Genomic DNA, 13316 nt, shown 5'->3' on the forward strand with positions numbered 1-13316 from the left:
GTGCTGTGTTTGCGCTCCTCCCCCTCCTCCTTCACTCTCCCCTCGTCTCTCTGGGGTTTTTCTGTTTGGGTTTGGTTTGGTTTTTATTTCTCCTTTTGTGTTCCAAACATGAGGTTCTCTCTACTGGTCCTCTTAACTGTGGTGTTGAGGCTTATATTTGTGTAATTTTTGGTGGGTGAAAGGAACTTTGCGAAGTAAATCTCTTCTGTGTTTGAACTGAAGTCTGTATTGTAACCACGTTTAAAGTAATTGTTCCAGAGACAAATGCTTCTAGACACCTTTTCTTTACAAACAAAAGAATTAGGAGGGAGGGGATGGTAACCGAGAGGAGAGGGTCTGTCCTTTTTCCCCAGGAGGGGAGATCCAAAGACAGAACCCCTGCCCAGATCAGCCAGAAGCCACCCAAAGAAGTTAAGCCTAAAGCCAACGGACCGAATAGCTGACGTGCTGCCATTTGCGAAGTCGGAGCAAAACCAGGTTTTGTTCCACTCAGTGAGTTCTTTTGCGCCCCCCCCCCCCCCGCCGCTAGATTATTAGCATCATTATTATTTTTTAAGGACAGACAAGGTTGATGTTCCTGCAAGGGGAGCCAGGAGGGGTGTGAGCAGAGCCAACCTCGCCTCAGTGGGAGAAGGCTGGGGTGGGCCTGAGGGGCAGGGCTCAGCCAGAGGATGGCCATCTCCCTGGAGACCTCCACCATGGCCACAGGTCAGGTGTATGTTGACAGGGCATTACTGTTCAGGGTGGGCATTACTGTTCAGGGCACCATCATCACATCCCACCCCATCCCGCAGGGCACGACACTCAACGTGACCTCTCGATTGCCCTGCTTTCCCGGACGAGAAGATGATGGTGGAGGGGGGCGCACTCCCTTTACTGTCATCCGATCCCCAGCAAAATTTGGACATGAGAAACCCCCTTCTTGTTTCATGGCAAAACCCGATCCTCCTCAAAGAAGCCGTGTACCTCCCATTATTTAGGGCTGATGGAACAGGGACGGACGTGTGCTCCCTTAGCGCCCGGGGGGCCCCTCCTCTGAAAGGCAAGGACAGTGCTGACCCTAGTGACCATTTGTGCATGGGGCTTAGGAGTGGGAAGAACCAGGCAGGGTTGCTGCCCCCTCCTGAGTCACAGGGACACAGGTCGCCCTGCGCAGAGGGAGCTGGCTCCAGCCCCGAAGCCCAGAAGCCTGACCAAGGGCGGGAGAGGTGTGCGTGGGGCGTGGGGAGCCGCCCAGGACAGACTTGGCTGGAGATGTCTCCAGAAGCCCTCTATCGCATTCACCTTCAGTTTTTGTGTTTTGGGACAATTACTTTAGAAAAATAAGTAGGTCGTTTTAAAAACAAAAAATATTGATTGCTTTTTTGTAGTGTTCAAAAAAAGGTTCTTTGTGTATAGCCAAATGACTGAAAGCACTGATATATTTAAAAACAAAAGGCAATTTATTAAAGAAATTTGTACCATTTCAGTAAACCTGTCTGAATGTACCTGTATACGTTTCAAAAACACCCCCCCACTGAATCCCTGTAACCTATTTATTATATAAAGAGTTTGCCTTATAAATTTACATAAAAATGTCCGTTTGTGTCTTTTGTTGTAAAATCAAGTGATTTTTTCATAAGGTTCTTTTACTATTTGAAAAGATGGGCAGCACGCAGTTTTATTTTATTTTTGTAAGTTTTTTAATACGTGTGAAAGCCAAGAATACTCAGCATGCCTTTCTAAGTGACGCGTTCGCACCTTTTGTTGGGAAGTACTGTATCCTGTGCTGTTAGCATTCTCGATAAATCTCTCTGTGAAAGTGACTCCAGGTCTGGGCTTTCATTATCAGACAGCTCCTAGGACAGCACGGTGGTGCATTTCCTGATCCACTCTGGCTGTCCCCGAACACGCAGAAGCCAGCCGCTTTCGGGGGCGGCCACGGGAGGAAAGGGCAGCCTGCGCCCCGCACCGGCCCCTCTCCGGGGCTCCCCGAGGGCCAGGGCAGGGCCATCCCCTCGTCCTGGATGTGCCAAGGTGCTTTTGGAAACCCCCCACCCCCTCACCCCCAGCTCCGACTCCTCTGGTGCCTCCCGCCTGAGACCCTCCCATGGCCTCTGCTGACCTGGCTCCAGCTGCCCGTGTTCCCTGGCTTCCCGTGAGGCTGTGGGCGCTCAGGAGCTGGCGGCATCCCCACAGCCGTCCTCCATCAGGCTGTCGATGGCCTGGAGTGGACGACAAGTGCTCAGAGTCCAGAATCACAGGCACATGTGGACACACCTACTAGGAGGAGCACTAGACAGTCCTGGCCTGGAACATTAAAACGAAGGTTTGAAATTCGCCCTGTGTGCGTACTGAGCATCCCTCGGGTGCCAGGGCTGTCCCAGGAGCTGCAGTCCAGCAGTGAGCAAGTAGGACCAGGTAAGTCCCTGTTCCCTCAGTGTGTGCGTGCCCAATAATTTCCCATCCTCGGCTTGGTACTCTCGGTAAGGGCTGTCCCCGTGGGAAGCCACTGGGGCTCAGGGTGTGGCTGGCCTCCTCTTTGGGAGTGGCCGGCGTTGGCTGCAGCTTCTAGGAAAAGGCTGCAACGGAGGCCCATCTTGGGCAGACCTGTTTTCTGGAAAGAGCCCTAAATAAGTCTGTGGACGGACAGCCTGGGGGCGGCGAGTGGGGTAGTAGCCCTCTGGGGTCAGGATCCAGAGGGCAAGGGGGTGGCCAGGGAAGACCTGCTGCCTTTCAAGCATGCATCCAACTGGAGAAACAAAAGAGGAAGCCACCTTACTGCTTTGGGGGGTCTTCCCCCATCTGGTGGGGGAGGCAGATGAGTGCCGAGGCTGAAGAAGGACGCACCAGGGATGCCAGGCATAGCAGGGGCTGCGGGCAGCTCCGCCCGAGGAGCCCGGGGGCTCTCAACCCAGCTTCTACCTGAGGAGCTGCTTGAGCTCCACCTTCGCGTGAGGGCCACGGAGCTATAGGTGCAAACTCGGAGCTATAGGTGCAAACTCGTGGGTGCGGGAGCCCTGGCGCATTCTTGGAACCCCAAGGAGTTCTGGATGGCTTAAGACTGCTGATGTGTGCAAAGAGCCAGACAGAGGTGGGCAGGAAGGGGCCCCATTGTGACAACGGTGGAGGCCGTGCGGAAAAGCCGGGATCCCATCGGCGGGCTTTGGGAACCGAGGGACGGTCTTAAGCAGGAAGTCGGTGTGGAGTGATTTGTCCCTAAGGAAGACCCCTCAGGCAGGGATGAGGCAGGGAAGCCTCTGGGAAGCCAGTTGATCTAGGTTCAGCTAGGTAGGAGGTAGTAGAGGGCAGTGGGCCTGTGGGGAAGAGACGGACTCCAGAGAAGTTCAGGGGGGTGACAGGAAAATGGTGGCTGCTGCAGCAGGGTAGGGAACAGAGAGTCCAGAGAAGTCAGCGGCTGCAGAGCCTGGTGGGACGAAGGTGGGGAGACGTCAGGCCGGGGACGGAGCTTGGTGCCTGGTGACTGCTTCAGAAGAGAGAGTGGGAGCAGCCGGAGCCTGCCATCCTCACGTATGACAAGAGAGAGGAGGCACAGCCAGAGCTGAAGGCCTGTTTCTAAGACATGTAAACACGTTTTATGTGCTAGTGGGAAGGAGCCAGCGAAGAAGGAAAGATGGCAGATACTGCAAAGACCTAACAATCGCTGGAGCAGGTTCCTGAAAGAGCGGAAAAGATGGGATCCAGGGCCCAGGAGGTGGGTGGAGATGCTCTGAGCTTCCAGACCATTCTTCCTGCACCCAGCCTCACGGCCAGCTGAGGGGAGTCAGCCGGGGAGCCTTTGTGTGACACCATCTGACCCTGTCCCATCTGGATCTCTTGACCACTCTCCACAGCCTCCCGCATGAAACCGAAACTTCTGAAGAGGACCTCCCAGCGTCTCTCACAAGGCCCGCTTCTAGCCTTTCTGGAACGCCTTCGCCGTGCCCGTCGTCCCCCGGGCCAAGAACCGCTCTCCTCCAGCCCTCGGGGCCCTGCTCAGACGGCTCCTCCTCCCGGCAGCCCGCCCCGCTCTCCTCGCCGGGCCCAGGGGCGCTGCCTCCGCTGGGAGTGACTGCGCGCGGCGCCCCCGTGTGGCCGGGGCTCGTGACGGCGGCGGCGGCGGCGGGCGACCTGGCGGAGGGCCCGGGCACCGCCCCTTCCGCCCCGCCGGGCGACGCACGAGGCCGGCTTAAAGGGGAAGTGAGTCAGTGTTCGCGGACTCGGCCGGCCGAGGCTCGCGCCCGCCGTGGCCCCGAGAGGCCCCGGCCCGGCGGCGGCGGCGGCGGCGGCGGCGGCGGCCATGGCCGGGGGGCCGGGCCCGGGAGACCCCGCGGTCCCCGGCGCTCAGCACTTCCTGTACGAGGTGCCGCCCTGGGTCATGTGCCGCTTCTACAAAGTGATGGACGCCCTGGAGCCCGCCGACTGGTGCCAGTTCGGTGAGTGGTGGCGGTCCGGCGGGGGCGGGGCGGGGCGGGGCGGGGGGCGCGCGGGGGCCGGACGCCCCGGCCTGACGCACCCACGCCCCGCAGCCGCCCTGATCGTACGCGACCAGACCGAGCTGCGGCTATGCGAGCGCTCCGGGCAGCGCACGGCCAGCGTCCTGTGGCCCTGGATCAACCGCAACGCCCGCGTGGCCGACCTCGTGCGCATCCTCACGCACCTGCAGCTGCTCCGCGCGCGGGACATCATCACGGCATGTGAGCGCGCGGCCCCGGAGCCCCCGGGACCCCCCAGAACCCCCAGGACCTCGGGAGAGGGGCCGCCCAGGGCCTCCCCTGGAGCTCCTCCCCCGCCTCGCCTGGGCCTAACAGCCCTTTCCTTCCTCTGCTTCCCAGGGCACCCTCCCGCCCCCCTTCTGCCCCCCAGCGCCACCACCCCGAGGCCTGACAGCATCTCTGCACCTTCTGAGGCCGCGGCCCCCAGTCCCCAGAAGTTGCACTCGTCGGCCTCCACCCTCCTCTCCCCAGGTAAGGCGTCTCCCGGGGGTTGGCCTGATGAACCTGAGGAAAGGAGCCCCTTGACACTGGCCACGGCTGTAGATCCGGCCACTGGTCTCTGCCTGCCTCTCACTGGTGTCTTTATGAAGCTTTTCCAGGCTCCCAGACTCATTCTGACCCTGAGCTCGGCCCTGTCCCAAGCCCTGCTGCCCTCCAGCCACCACTGCCATCGCCAGCCCCTTCCTGTGTCAAGGTAGGTGGGTCCTGCCTCCACCCAGAGGTTTGAAACAAGCGGTGAGAAGGCAGCCTTTGATACACTGGGGAGCCCCAGCCAGCCCAGCAGGGGTGGGCTAGGCAGAGGGGAGGAGGCGGGGCCTCGCCTGATCTGGGGTCTCTTCCCACAGCGGAGCCCAGAGAGCCCAGTGTCCGTCCTGCAGGGGACCCACTCCTCTTCGTTCTGCTGGCCCCTCCATGAGATTTGCCAGGGCACCCACGACTTCTCAGAGGAGCTGAAGATCGGGGAGGGCGGCTTTGGGTGTGTGTACCGGGCTGTGATGAGGAACACGGTATATGCTGTGAAGAGGCTAAAGGAGGTGTGTGTAGCGTCCAGGCAAAGGCTCTGGAAGGCTGTTAGCCGACCCTCACTTTTCTGGTCCTCCCCCCACTACCCCACACGGCTCCTTCAGCCCTCTGATTTCCCAGTCCAAGGCCCCCGCCCCTTGCTTGTTCTGGGCCCAAAACAGGAGGCAGACCTGGAGTGGACCACGGTGAAGCAGAGCTTTCGGACCGAAGTGGAGCAGCTGTCACGGTGAGCCTGTGGTGTCCCTCCTGGTGCGGGCAGCGGGAGAGGCCCGCCGGGACCGTGTGTCACGGGATCTGGCTCCCTTGGTCTCCCAAAGCCTGCCAGGCTCAGGCTAGCTGAGGAAACGGCAGGGACTGTCCCCACGATGGTCAGATGGAAGGCGTGGTGGATGCTGGGGGCCAAAGTGCTCAGACCCCACTTTTTCAAGCAGGTTTCGTCACCCAAACATCGTGGACTTTGCTGGCTACTGTGCTCAGAGTGGCTTCTACTGCCTTGTCTATGGCTTCCTGCCCAACGGCTCCCTGGAAGACCGCCTCCACGTCCAGGTAGCCTTACCTAGCCTGGCACATTGCATCACACTTGGCACCCGGGCAGAGCAGGACACGGGGCCTGGGCTCTCGGCCTCTGCGAGCGGGGCCCCTCCCTGCTGCTCCCGCATGCCCAGAAGCCTGGCTTGTGGTGCCTCTGAAAGGGGTTTCTGGACTCGGAGTAGCTTGACTCGGGCTTCTCCCCTTTGCAAGCAGGGTAGTGGAAGGGTCGCGTCAGCATTGCCCTGAGGGAAGGAGGCGATGGACAGCACCGGGGCCCCATCTAGGGAGGCACCCACAAGACGCAAGGGCTAACTGAACACAGGGCAGGGGCATCTCTAACCTCACGCTGAAGGGCTCAGGATAAGCGTGCTGTGTGCGGGGAGGCGGGGAGAGAGCCTCCGACAACATCCTGATCACCCCAGAGCCAGGACTGCCAGAGCCTGTGAGGGGTCCCCAGGGCATGATCCCAGCCCCGTGCGCTGTGCAGAGGGAGCACCGCAGGAGCTTAGTCTCCACCCTTTCCTGAAATAGCTCCTGGAGACTTTGCTCCTCGTTTTCCAGAAGGGGAAACTGAGGCCCAGAGAGTCAACTGCTTGTCCAGACCCCTCGGTGACAGGTGGATGGAAGGATGGGGGGCAAAGAACAGTGGCCCGCAGCCTCCCCTCCGCCCCTTTGCTCCTTCTGCCCTTCCAGACCCAGGCCTGGCCCCCTCTCTCCTGGCCTCAGCGACTGGACATCCTTCTGGGCACGGCCCGGGCAATTCAGTTTTTACATCAAGACAGCCCCAGCCTCATCCACGGAGATGTCAAGAGGTGAGGAGGGGGCACAGCCAGTCCCTCGGGGCCTCTCAGAGCGGCAGGAACATAGTCTACGGGCAAGGGGTGATGCTTCCAAACCTTCCGCCAGCAGGGAGCCCAAGAAGCCTTGCCCTGAGCGCCCCCCATGAGAGTAGGCCTACCCTCTCCCACTCGAGACTCAGGTCGGGGATGTCAGGGCTGGGGACTCTGGGTCACTGAGTACCCGGCGTGGGACAGGTGTGGAAGCAGAGGCCAACGACGGGCCCCACTGATGAACAGGGGCTGAACTGTGTGAGGGTGCTCTGGGGGCCACGTGCTCGGAGCCCCAGGTGGCTGGAACGCTCAGGCGCACCAGCCACTGTCTGCAGTCTGATTTTGTCAGGACCAGGCAGGTGGGGGGGTCACGGAGTGGGCCAGGGCCAAGGCCGGGCCCACACCACTCTCTTCCCTCCCCAAGTTCCAACGTCCTTCTGGATGAGAGACTGATGCCCAAACTGGGAGACTTTGGCCTGGCCCGTCTCAGCCGGTTTGCAGGCGCCAACCCCAGCCGGAGCAGCACTGTGGCCCGGACTCAGACTGTGCGTGGCACCCTGGCGTACCTGCCCGAGGAGTACGTCAAGACGGGGAGGCTGGCCGTGGAGACTGACACCTTCAGTTTCGGCGTGGTGAGCCACTGGGCCCTCTGATGAAGCTTCAGCTCCAGGGCCCCGCCCTCCCCGGCGCGGGCCACTTCCTCGGTCCCGCACCTCGTTTCACGTTTGTAGTTTTCAATTCTTTTGTTTCAAGTGGGCCCTCCAAACTGCCAGAGCTTTAGTCCCACGGCTGCGGCTCTGTCCCTGCTGGGAGTCGGTCCACGTGTGCCTGTCTAAGGGATGTGCCCCTGTCAGCTCCGGTCCACGCCCAGCAGCCCCTCTTTGGGCTCAGCCTCCCTGTCCACCGTGCACCCCCCCCACCAGTGGTCCTGCCTGCCTCGCCCTCCAGCCTGTCCTCCCTCCAGGTGGTGCTGGAGACCCTGGCCGGCCAGAGGGCTGTGAGGATGCATGGTGCCCAGACCAAGTATCTGGTGAGCCTCCCGAGGCAGGGCAGGGAGAAAGGCGGGCGGGGAGGAAGAGAGGGAAGCCGGGAGGTGCTGCTCTGGTCGGTCGACAGACAGGTGTAGACCCGGAGGGCAGAATGGTCTGGAACGCAGTGCCCCACGGGAGCCAGCCTCTGCTGCTGCTGACTCATGCTTGAAAATAGGCAGGGCCCCAGACGGCTTCATTTACCTTGCTGAGGAGAAACCTGTCTGTCCTCTTGGATGCCGTGGGCCTTTCCAGACCCCGCCTGGGCTGGGGGCGGGCGAGGAGGGCGCCAGCCACAGTGGAAAACAGAACAGGGTGGGCGTGTGGGGACGGGAGAGGCTGTGGCAGAGAATGGGGCCGCCGCTGAGAAGCCCTCCCGGGTGCTGTGGAGCAGGTCCAAGCTGCCTGGGGCCTGACCTGGAGCCAGGAGCCCAGCTCCTCGCCAGGCCCGTCTCCGCTCGGTCTCCGCTCGGTCGGCGCATGTGCTTCGCGCTTTACAAGCTGCTGTTTCCTGGCCTTCTGCTCCGAGCTTGGGGCTATTTCTGTCCGTTGCCGGGTCTTGGTGGGTTTGTGCCAGAGCCGGGCAGCCAAACAGGAGACCTCCTCCACGTGGGCCGCTCCGCGCGGTGTCAGCACCGCCTCGGAGCAGCGCACCACACTCCTCAGGGGCCTGCCCGCTGGTTCTCTGTGCCGCAGCCAAAGCGATCTTTCGTGACCGTGAGGAGGCTGTGGAAGCCCCTTTACCTGCCCTCCCCCAGCCCTCTCTCTGTCCTCCAGACTCGGGCCGGCTCCCCGATGCCTGCCCCAGGGCCTTTGTAAGAGCCTTTCCCTCTGCCTGAAAGGCCAACCCCACCCCCCACCCCCCCTGCCCACCAACCCCAGTCTTTCCTCCCAGTCCTTCGCCTCTCAGAACTCAAGGTGGCCTCTGGTCCTGTTCCCACCCCCCTCGGCTCCGCCCTCTCTGGCTAGTTCATCCTTTTAGATCCCCGCTGAAGTGTGACTTGCTTGGGCCCCAGTTGAAACCCCCGTGGGCCTCCCTGCCGCAGTTTCCATTGCTTAAGAGGCATGTCGGCGTCTCTCCCCTCCCAGGAAGTCAGCTCTGTGAAAGCGGCCCCAGGTGCCGTGTGTGTAGCTGGATCCCTGGGGCCTGGGGCAGCACTGGGCACCAGCGATGAGGGTCTGGGGTTCGCAGCAGAAGGCATGGCCCCCGGTGACCACACTCACGTTATGTGTCCCGCAGAAAGACCTGGTTGAAGAGGAAGCCGAGGAGGCTGGTTTGGCCCTGAAAAGCACCCAGACCACACTCCAAGCAGGTCTGGCTGCAGACACCTGGGCCGCCCCGATCGCCACCCAGATCTACAAGAAGCACTTGGACCCCAGGCCCGGGCCGTGCCCACCAGAGCTAGGCCTGTCCCTGGGCCAGCTGGCTTGCTGCTGCCTGCACCGCCGGGCCAAGAGGAGACCCCCCATGACCCAGGTAGTCCTGTGAGGCAGGGGGAAGGGAAGCAGCTGAGATGCCAGCCACCCGTGGGGAACCGTGGCCTGCTGGAAATGCCACATTCCTGGCACTGCCGTGTAGGGAGCCAAACACAGCACCTCACAGCCCTCTTTCTGGAAGAAGTCTCCAAATGTTCCTTGCCTGCCTGTGCTTCTGCTAGGAGTGGCCAGAGCTCCACTGAACCCTGCCTGGTACACAGAGGGAGGCGAGAGGCTTTTACTGCGCCCCCTTCTGGGTGTGCTGTGCCACTGCATCCACCTTTTTGAGTCCCCTCCCTATCACCCACCTCTTTCTCTCTGAGAAGAGGAAGAAGCCCCATTTGAGGGCATCAGGGCAGCGAGGTTGGTTCGCTTCCTAGAAGACAGAGAGAAGCCATTCTAAATCCTTAGCTTTGGTGGCTACAACTCTTCTTCATCCCTGACCCGGAGCCGCTGTGCAGTTTGACCACCTTCTGTGAGGACCGTGACTGGTCTGCGTGGCCAAGCCTGGGCCACTCACTCTGAGAGCCCCTCTCCCTCCTCGCAGGTGTACCAGAAGCTGGAGAAGCTGCAGGCGGCAGTGGCAGGGCCGTCTCTGGAGCCAGAGGCCGCCAGCCGCAGCCCCCCTTCCCCTCAGGAGAACTCCTACGTGTCTACCACTGGCAGTACCCTGAGCGGTGCCAGCCCATGGCAGCCCCTGGCGGCGCCCTCGGGAGCCCTGGCCCAGGCTGCAGAGCAGCTGCAGAAAGGCGCCAACCAGCCCGTGGAGAGTGACGAGAGCGTGTCCGGCCTGTCCACCGCCCTGCGTTCCTGGCACCTGACCCCGAGCTGCCCCCTGGGCCCAGCACCCCTCGGGCAGGCTGGCTGTACTCAAGTGGATGCCACCCGAGAGTCGAGCTGGGGGAGCGGCCCGGGGCTCCAGCCCACAGCTGTGGAAGGTACCTGGGGACACATGCCCAGAGGAGGGACCAGCGGCCTCCTTTGGTGGCAGTCCCCCTGTTCCCCACCCCCAGCCTTCTGGGAGGAGAGAACTGGGGCCTACCGTTAAGCTCCCTGTGTCCTTAGCAAGTTCCAGGCCACTGTCTTGGGGAGGCCCCCCACCCGACCTTGGAAAGGCCCACAGAAGACAGTCCTGTGCCGTCTCATCTCCCCAGACTGCGGCCCCAGCTGGCTGAGGAGAGGCCGGGACCTTGCTCCCCGAAAGCCGGGGGCAAGGAAGGCCCAGTCCAGGACCGGGCTCCAGGCCCGGCAGCTAGCCAGGGCCCTAGCACGGCCCCTTCCAGGCCCCGCTCTCAGAGCGCTGAGGACCTCTGTCCTTCCGAAGGGCAGGGAGCTGGTCTGGGGACAGGGAAGGCTCATGGGGCCAGAAGTGTCAGCAGGGAGTTCCAGGGCCGTCAGCCCCTGTGGCTCAGGGGGCCCTCTCTCCACCCCAGAACCGCTCCTGGGCGGCTCCACGTCGTCACTGCCCCCCCAGATTGTCATCAACCCGGCGCGACAGAAGATGCTGCAGAAGCTGGCCTTGTACGAGGATGGGGTCCTAGACAGCCTGCAGCTGCTGTCATCTAGCTCCCTCCCAGGTACCCCAGGACCATGTTCTGCGGCCGGGCGGCTGGCCTCTGGGCCACTTGGAGCCTTCGTTCTGATGGGGCCCAGATGGGGCCCCTGCTCCCCCAGCCCGTCACCCCGTTGAACGGTGGCCAGGAGCCCTGCCGGCCCCCACGCCTCCTTTGGGACATCGTGTATTCTGGGTACAGCCCTGTCCCAGCTCACTCTCCCTCCTCCTGACGACACGCACCTTCCCTGAGCCTGGGGGTGCCAGCAGCCCCCGTGCTCCCAGAATACAGGCAGCCCCCGCAGCCACGTTCCATTCCAGGTGCTGCTCGAAGAAGTGCTGCTTAGGAACAGGCATCTCTAATTCCAGAGAGCACCCCGGGAGCAAGGGGGAAGCGCAGGCCAGCCCTCGAGCGCCTCCCCCTGTTTGCTAACTGACTGGCATTTCTTCCCCCCTCTGCAGACTTGGGCCTGGAGCACCAGAACAGGCAGGGGCCCGAAGAGAGTGAAGAGTTTCAGAGCTGAACTGTCCGCCTGGCCAGATCCCTAAACCCAGAAGTCAAAGTTCTCATGGTTGGAAGTTCTCACAGCTCGCGAACCCTCGGCAGCCTTGGGGGCTCCATCCTCACGGAGGAGGGCAGGTGGTGGCCCTGCTGCTCTTGGAGCGTGGGCACAGGCAGGGCTCAGGGCCCCCCTGGCCGGCTGCTGCTGGCTGTCAGTAGGGCAGGACATCTCAACAGCCTGCCTTCAGGCCAGCATTCGCGGGAGAGGAAAGCCGATGTCGTTGGAGGGGCCGGTGGCGGGGAGGAGGGCAGGTCTGAAGGCTGCTGGCTACACAGGCCAAGGAGGAGAGGTGAGTGGTCCAGTGGGACTAGCGGGGCGCCAGCTCCCCTGAGAGTTGGGCGGGGCTTCTGCAGCCCAGGCCTACAGCAGCAGCCCTTAGCCCTTCTTTTCAGACCTTGCTGAAGCCCTGGGGAAAAGCAGCCACTCTGATGACAGGAGCCAACGAGGCCAGGGGTCCTCCCAGCTGCTTGTAATTGGGAAGGGGAAAGTGAGGTGTGGCTGTCCCGTGGTTCAGTGCACTAACTAGAAGCAGGAGTTCTGAGAGGCCCCAGAGAGTGCAGCAGCGCCTCCCATCAGGCCAGCGTCCGCAGGCTTCCCCCGGGAGCCGGGAGCCAGCCTAACAGGCCACCGAGCCCGGTCGGGCTCCAGAGGCCACAGGCTCAGGCTCAGCCTCAGGCCCGGGCACTGCTTGTGACAGAGGGGCCACTACCCCAGGTTTGGCTAGGCCCAAGCCTTGTGTTACCCAGACAGTGAGAAGCCCCAAGACAGCAGGAAGTTGGGAGCAAGACAGAGAGGAAGGAAAATGAAAACGGGACTCACATTTTTAGAAGCAAGTCAGCATTCGTGTAACTGAATGTCTTTGAAAGTAGCCCAGGGCTGTAGCACAGGCTTCGAATGATTTTGTGTCTGCAGTCATGAGTCACACTACATGCCCCACGAAGCTAGGCATTGGTGAAGTCCAAGTTGTCCTGGAGTAATAAAAACTTACACTTTGACCTCTGGCTGTACTTGTAGGCTTTGTGGTGCTGAAAGCCTTGAGCTTTTCCAGTGCTTTTCATCTCGGTGTTCTTGACTATCCAGACCCAGACGCTAGCCTCCCACCCCCAGATCCTCTGGAGGTTCCTGTTTCCACTCCCGTTAAGCCACCATGCTGGTGGCAGATCCACAACACTACTACCCAGCAGTACTTTCACAGGTTGTTAAATTTTCCCTATTTTATGGATTTTGACGCTATTGTAAATGGTATTTTTATTTCCTTTTCTAGTTGATCATTAACAGTGTATAGAAACACAACTGAGTTTTGTATATTGGCTTTGCATTCTGTGGCCTTGGGTTTAATTCACACCTTAGCTCTAGTAGTTTTTTGTGAATACCTTGGGATAGTTTATGCACACAATCATCTCATCTACAAATAAAGACAGTCTCACCTCTTCCTTTCCGTTCTGTATGCCTTTCAGTTCTTTTTCTTTTCTAATTAATTAATTAATTTGGCTGCACCTCGCAGCTTGCGGGATCGTGGTTCCCTGACCAGGGATTGAACCTGGGCCCAGGGCAGTGAAAGCACGGAGTCCTAACCACTGGACTGCCAGGGAATTCCCTCATTTCTTTTTCTTGCCTTGTTACACTTGCTAGGGCCTCTGGTTAAATGTTGAATAGAAGCGGTGAAAGTGGACATCCTTGCCTTGTTCTCAATGTTAGGGGGCAGAGTGTTGGCTTTTCACCATTAAGTATGATGCTACCTATAGGATTGTCATAGATGTACTTTGTCAACATGGTAAACCCCAGAAATTGATTTTCCAATATTAAACCAACTTTGTATTCGTTAGATAAAAACAGCA

General features: G+C 60.5%; 1 protein-coding gene across 3 annotated transcripts; it reads left to right on the plus strand.

Moving 5' to 3' along the window:
* The first annotated feature begins 4260 nt into the window (after positions 1-4260).
* IRAK1 (interleukin 1 receptor associated kinase 1) lies at positions 4261-12916 on the plus strand. 3 transcript variants are annotated; one of them, XM_060088005.1, is made up of 14 exons: positions 4261-4415; positions 4509-4676; positions 4815-4946; positions 5066-5169; positions 5321-5509; positions 5660-5724; positions 5930-6044; positions 6723-6841; positions 7284-7491; positions 7824-7889; positions 9128-9364; positions 9911-10301; positions 10797-10940; positions 11378-12916. In XM_060088005.1, exons 1-14 carry the CDS (start codon positions 4280-4282, stop codon positions 11437-11439), a joined length of 2136 nt encoding a protein of 711 aa, XP_059943988.1. In that variant the 5' UTR covers positions 4261-4279; the 3' UTR covers positions 11440-12916. The 3 variants fall into 3 exon arrangements, with proteins under 3 accessions (XP_059943988.1, XP_059943987.1, XP_059943986.1); XM_060088004.1 differs by having other exon boundaries at positions 4261-4676; XM_060088003.1 differs by having other exon boundaries at positions 5321-5724.
* The last annotated feature ends 400 nt before the right edge of the window (positions 12917-13316 follow it).

Source organism: Mesoplodon densirostris, chromosome X (assembly GCF_025265405.1).
Source record: "Mesoplodon densirostris isolate mMesDen1 chromosome X, mMesDen1 primary haplotype, whole genome shotgun sequence".
Lineage (NCBI taxonomy): Eukaryota > Metazoa > Chordata > Mammalia > Artiodactyla > Ziphiidae > Mesoplodon > Mesoplodon densirostris.

Coding starts and splice junctions, on each gene's coding strand:
- IRAK1 (XM_060088003.1), top strand. CDS start 4,280: ATGGCCGGGGGGCCGGGCCCGGGAGACCCCGCGGTCCCCGGCGCTCAG. Junction 7,890..9,127: donor GTGCCCAGACCAAGTATCTG/GTGAGCCTCCCG, acceptor TGTGTCCCGCAG/AAAGACCTGGTTGAAGAGGA. Junction 10,302..10,796: donor CCAGCCCACAGCTGTGGAAG/GTACCTGGGGAC, acceptor TCTCCACCCCAG/AACCGCTCCTGGGCGGCTCC.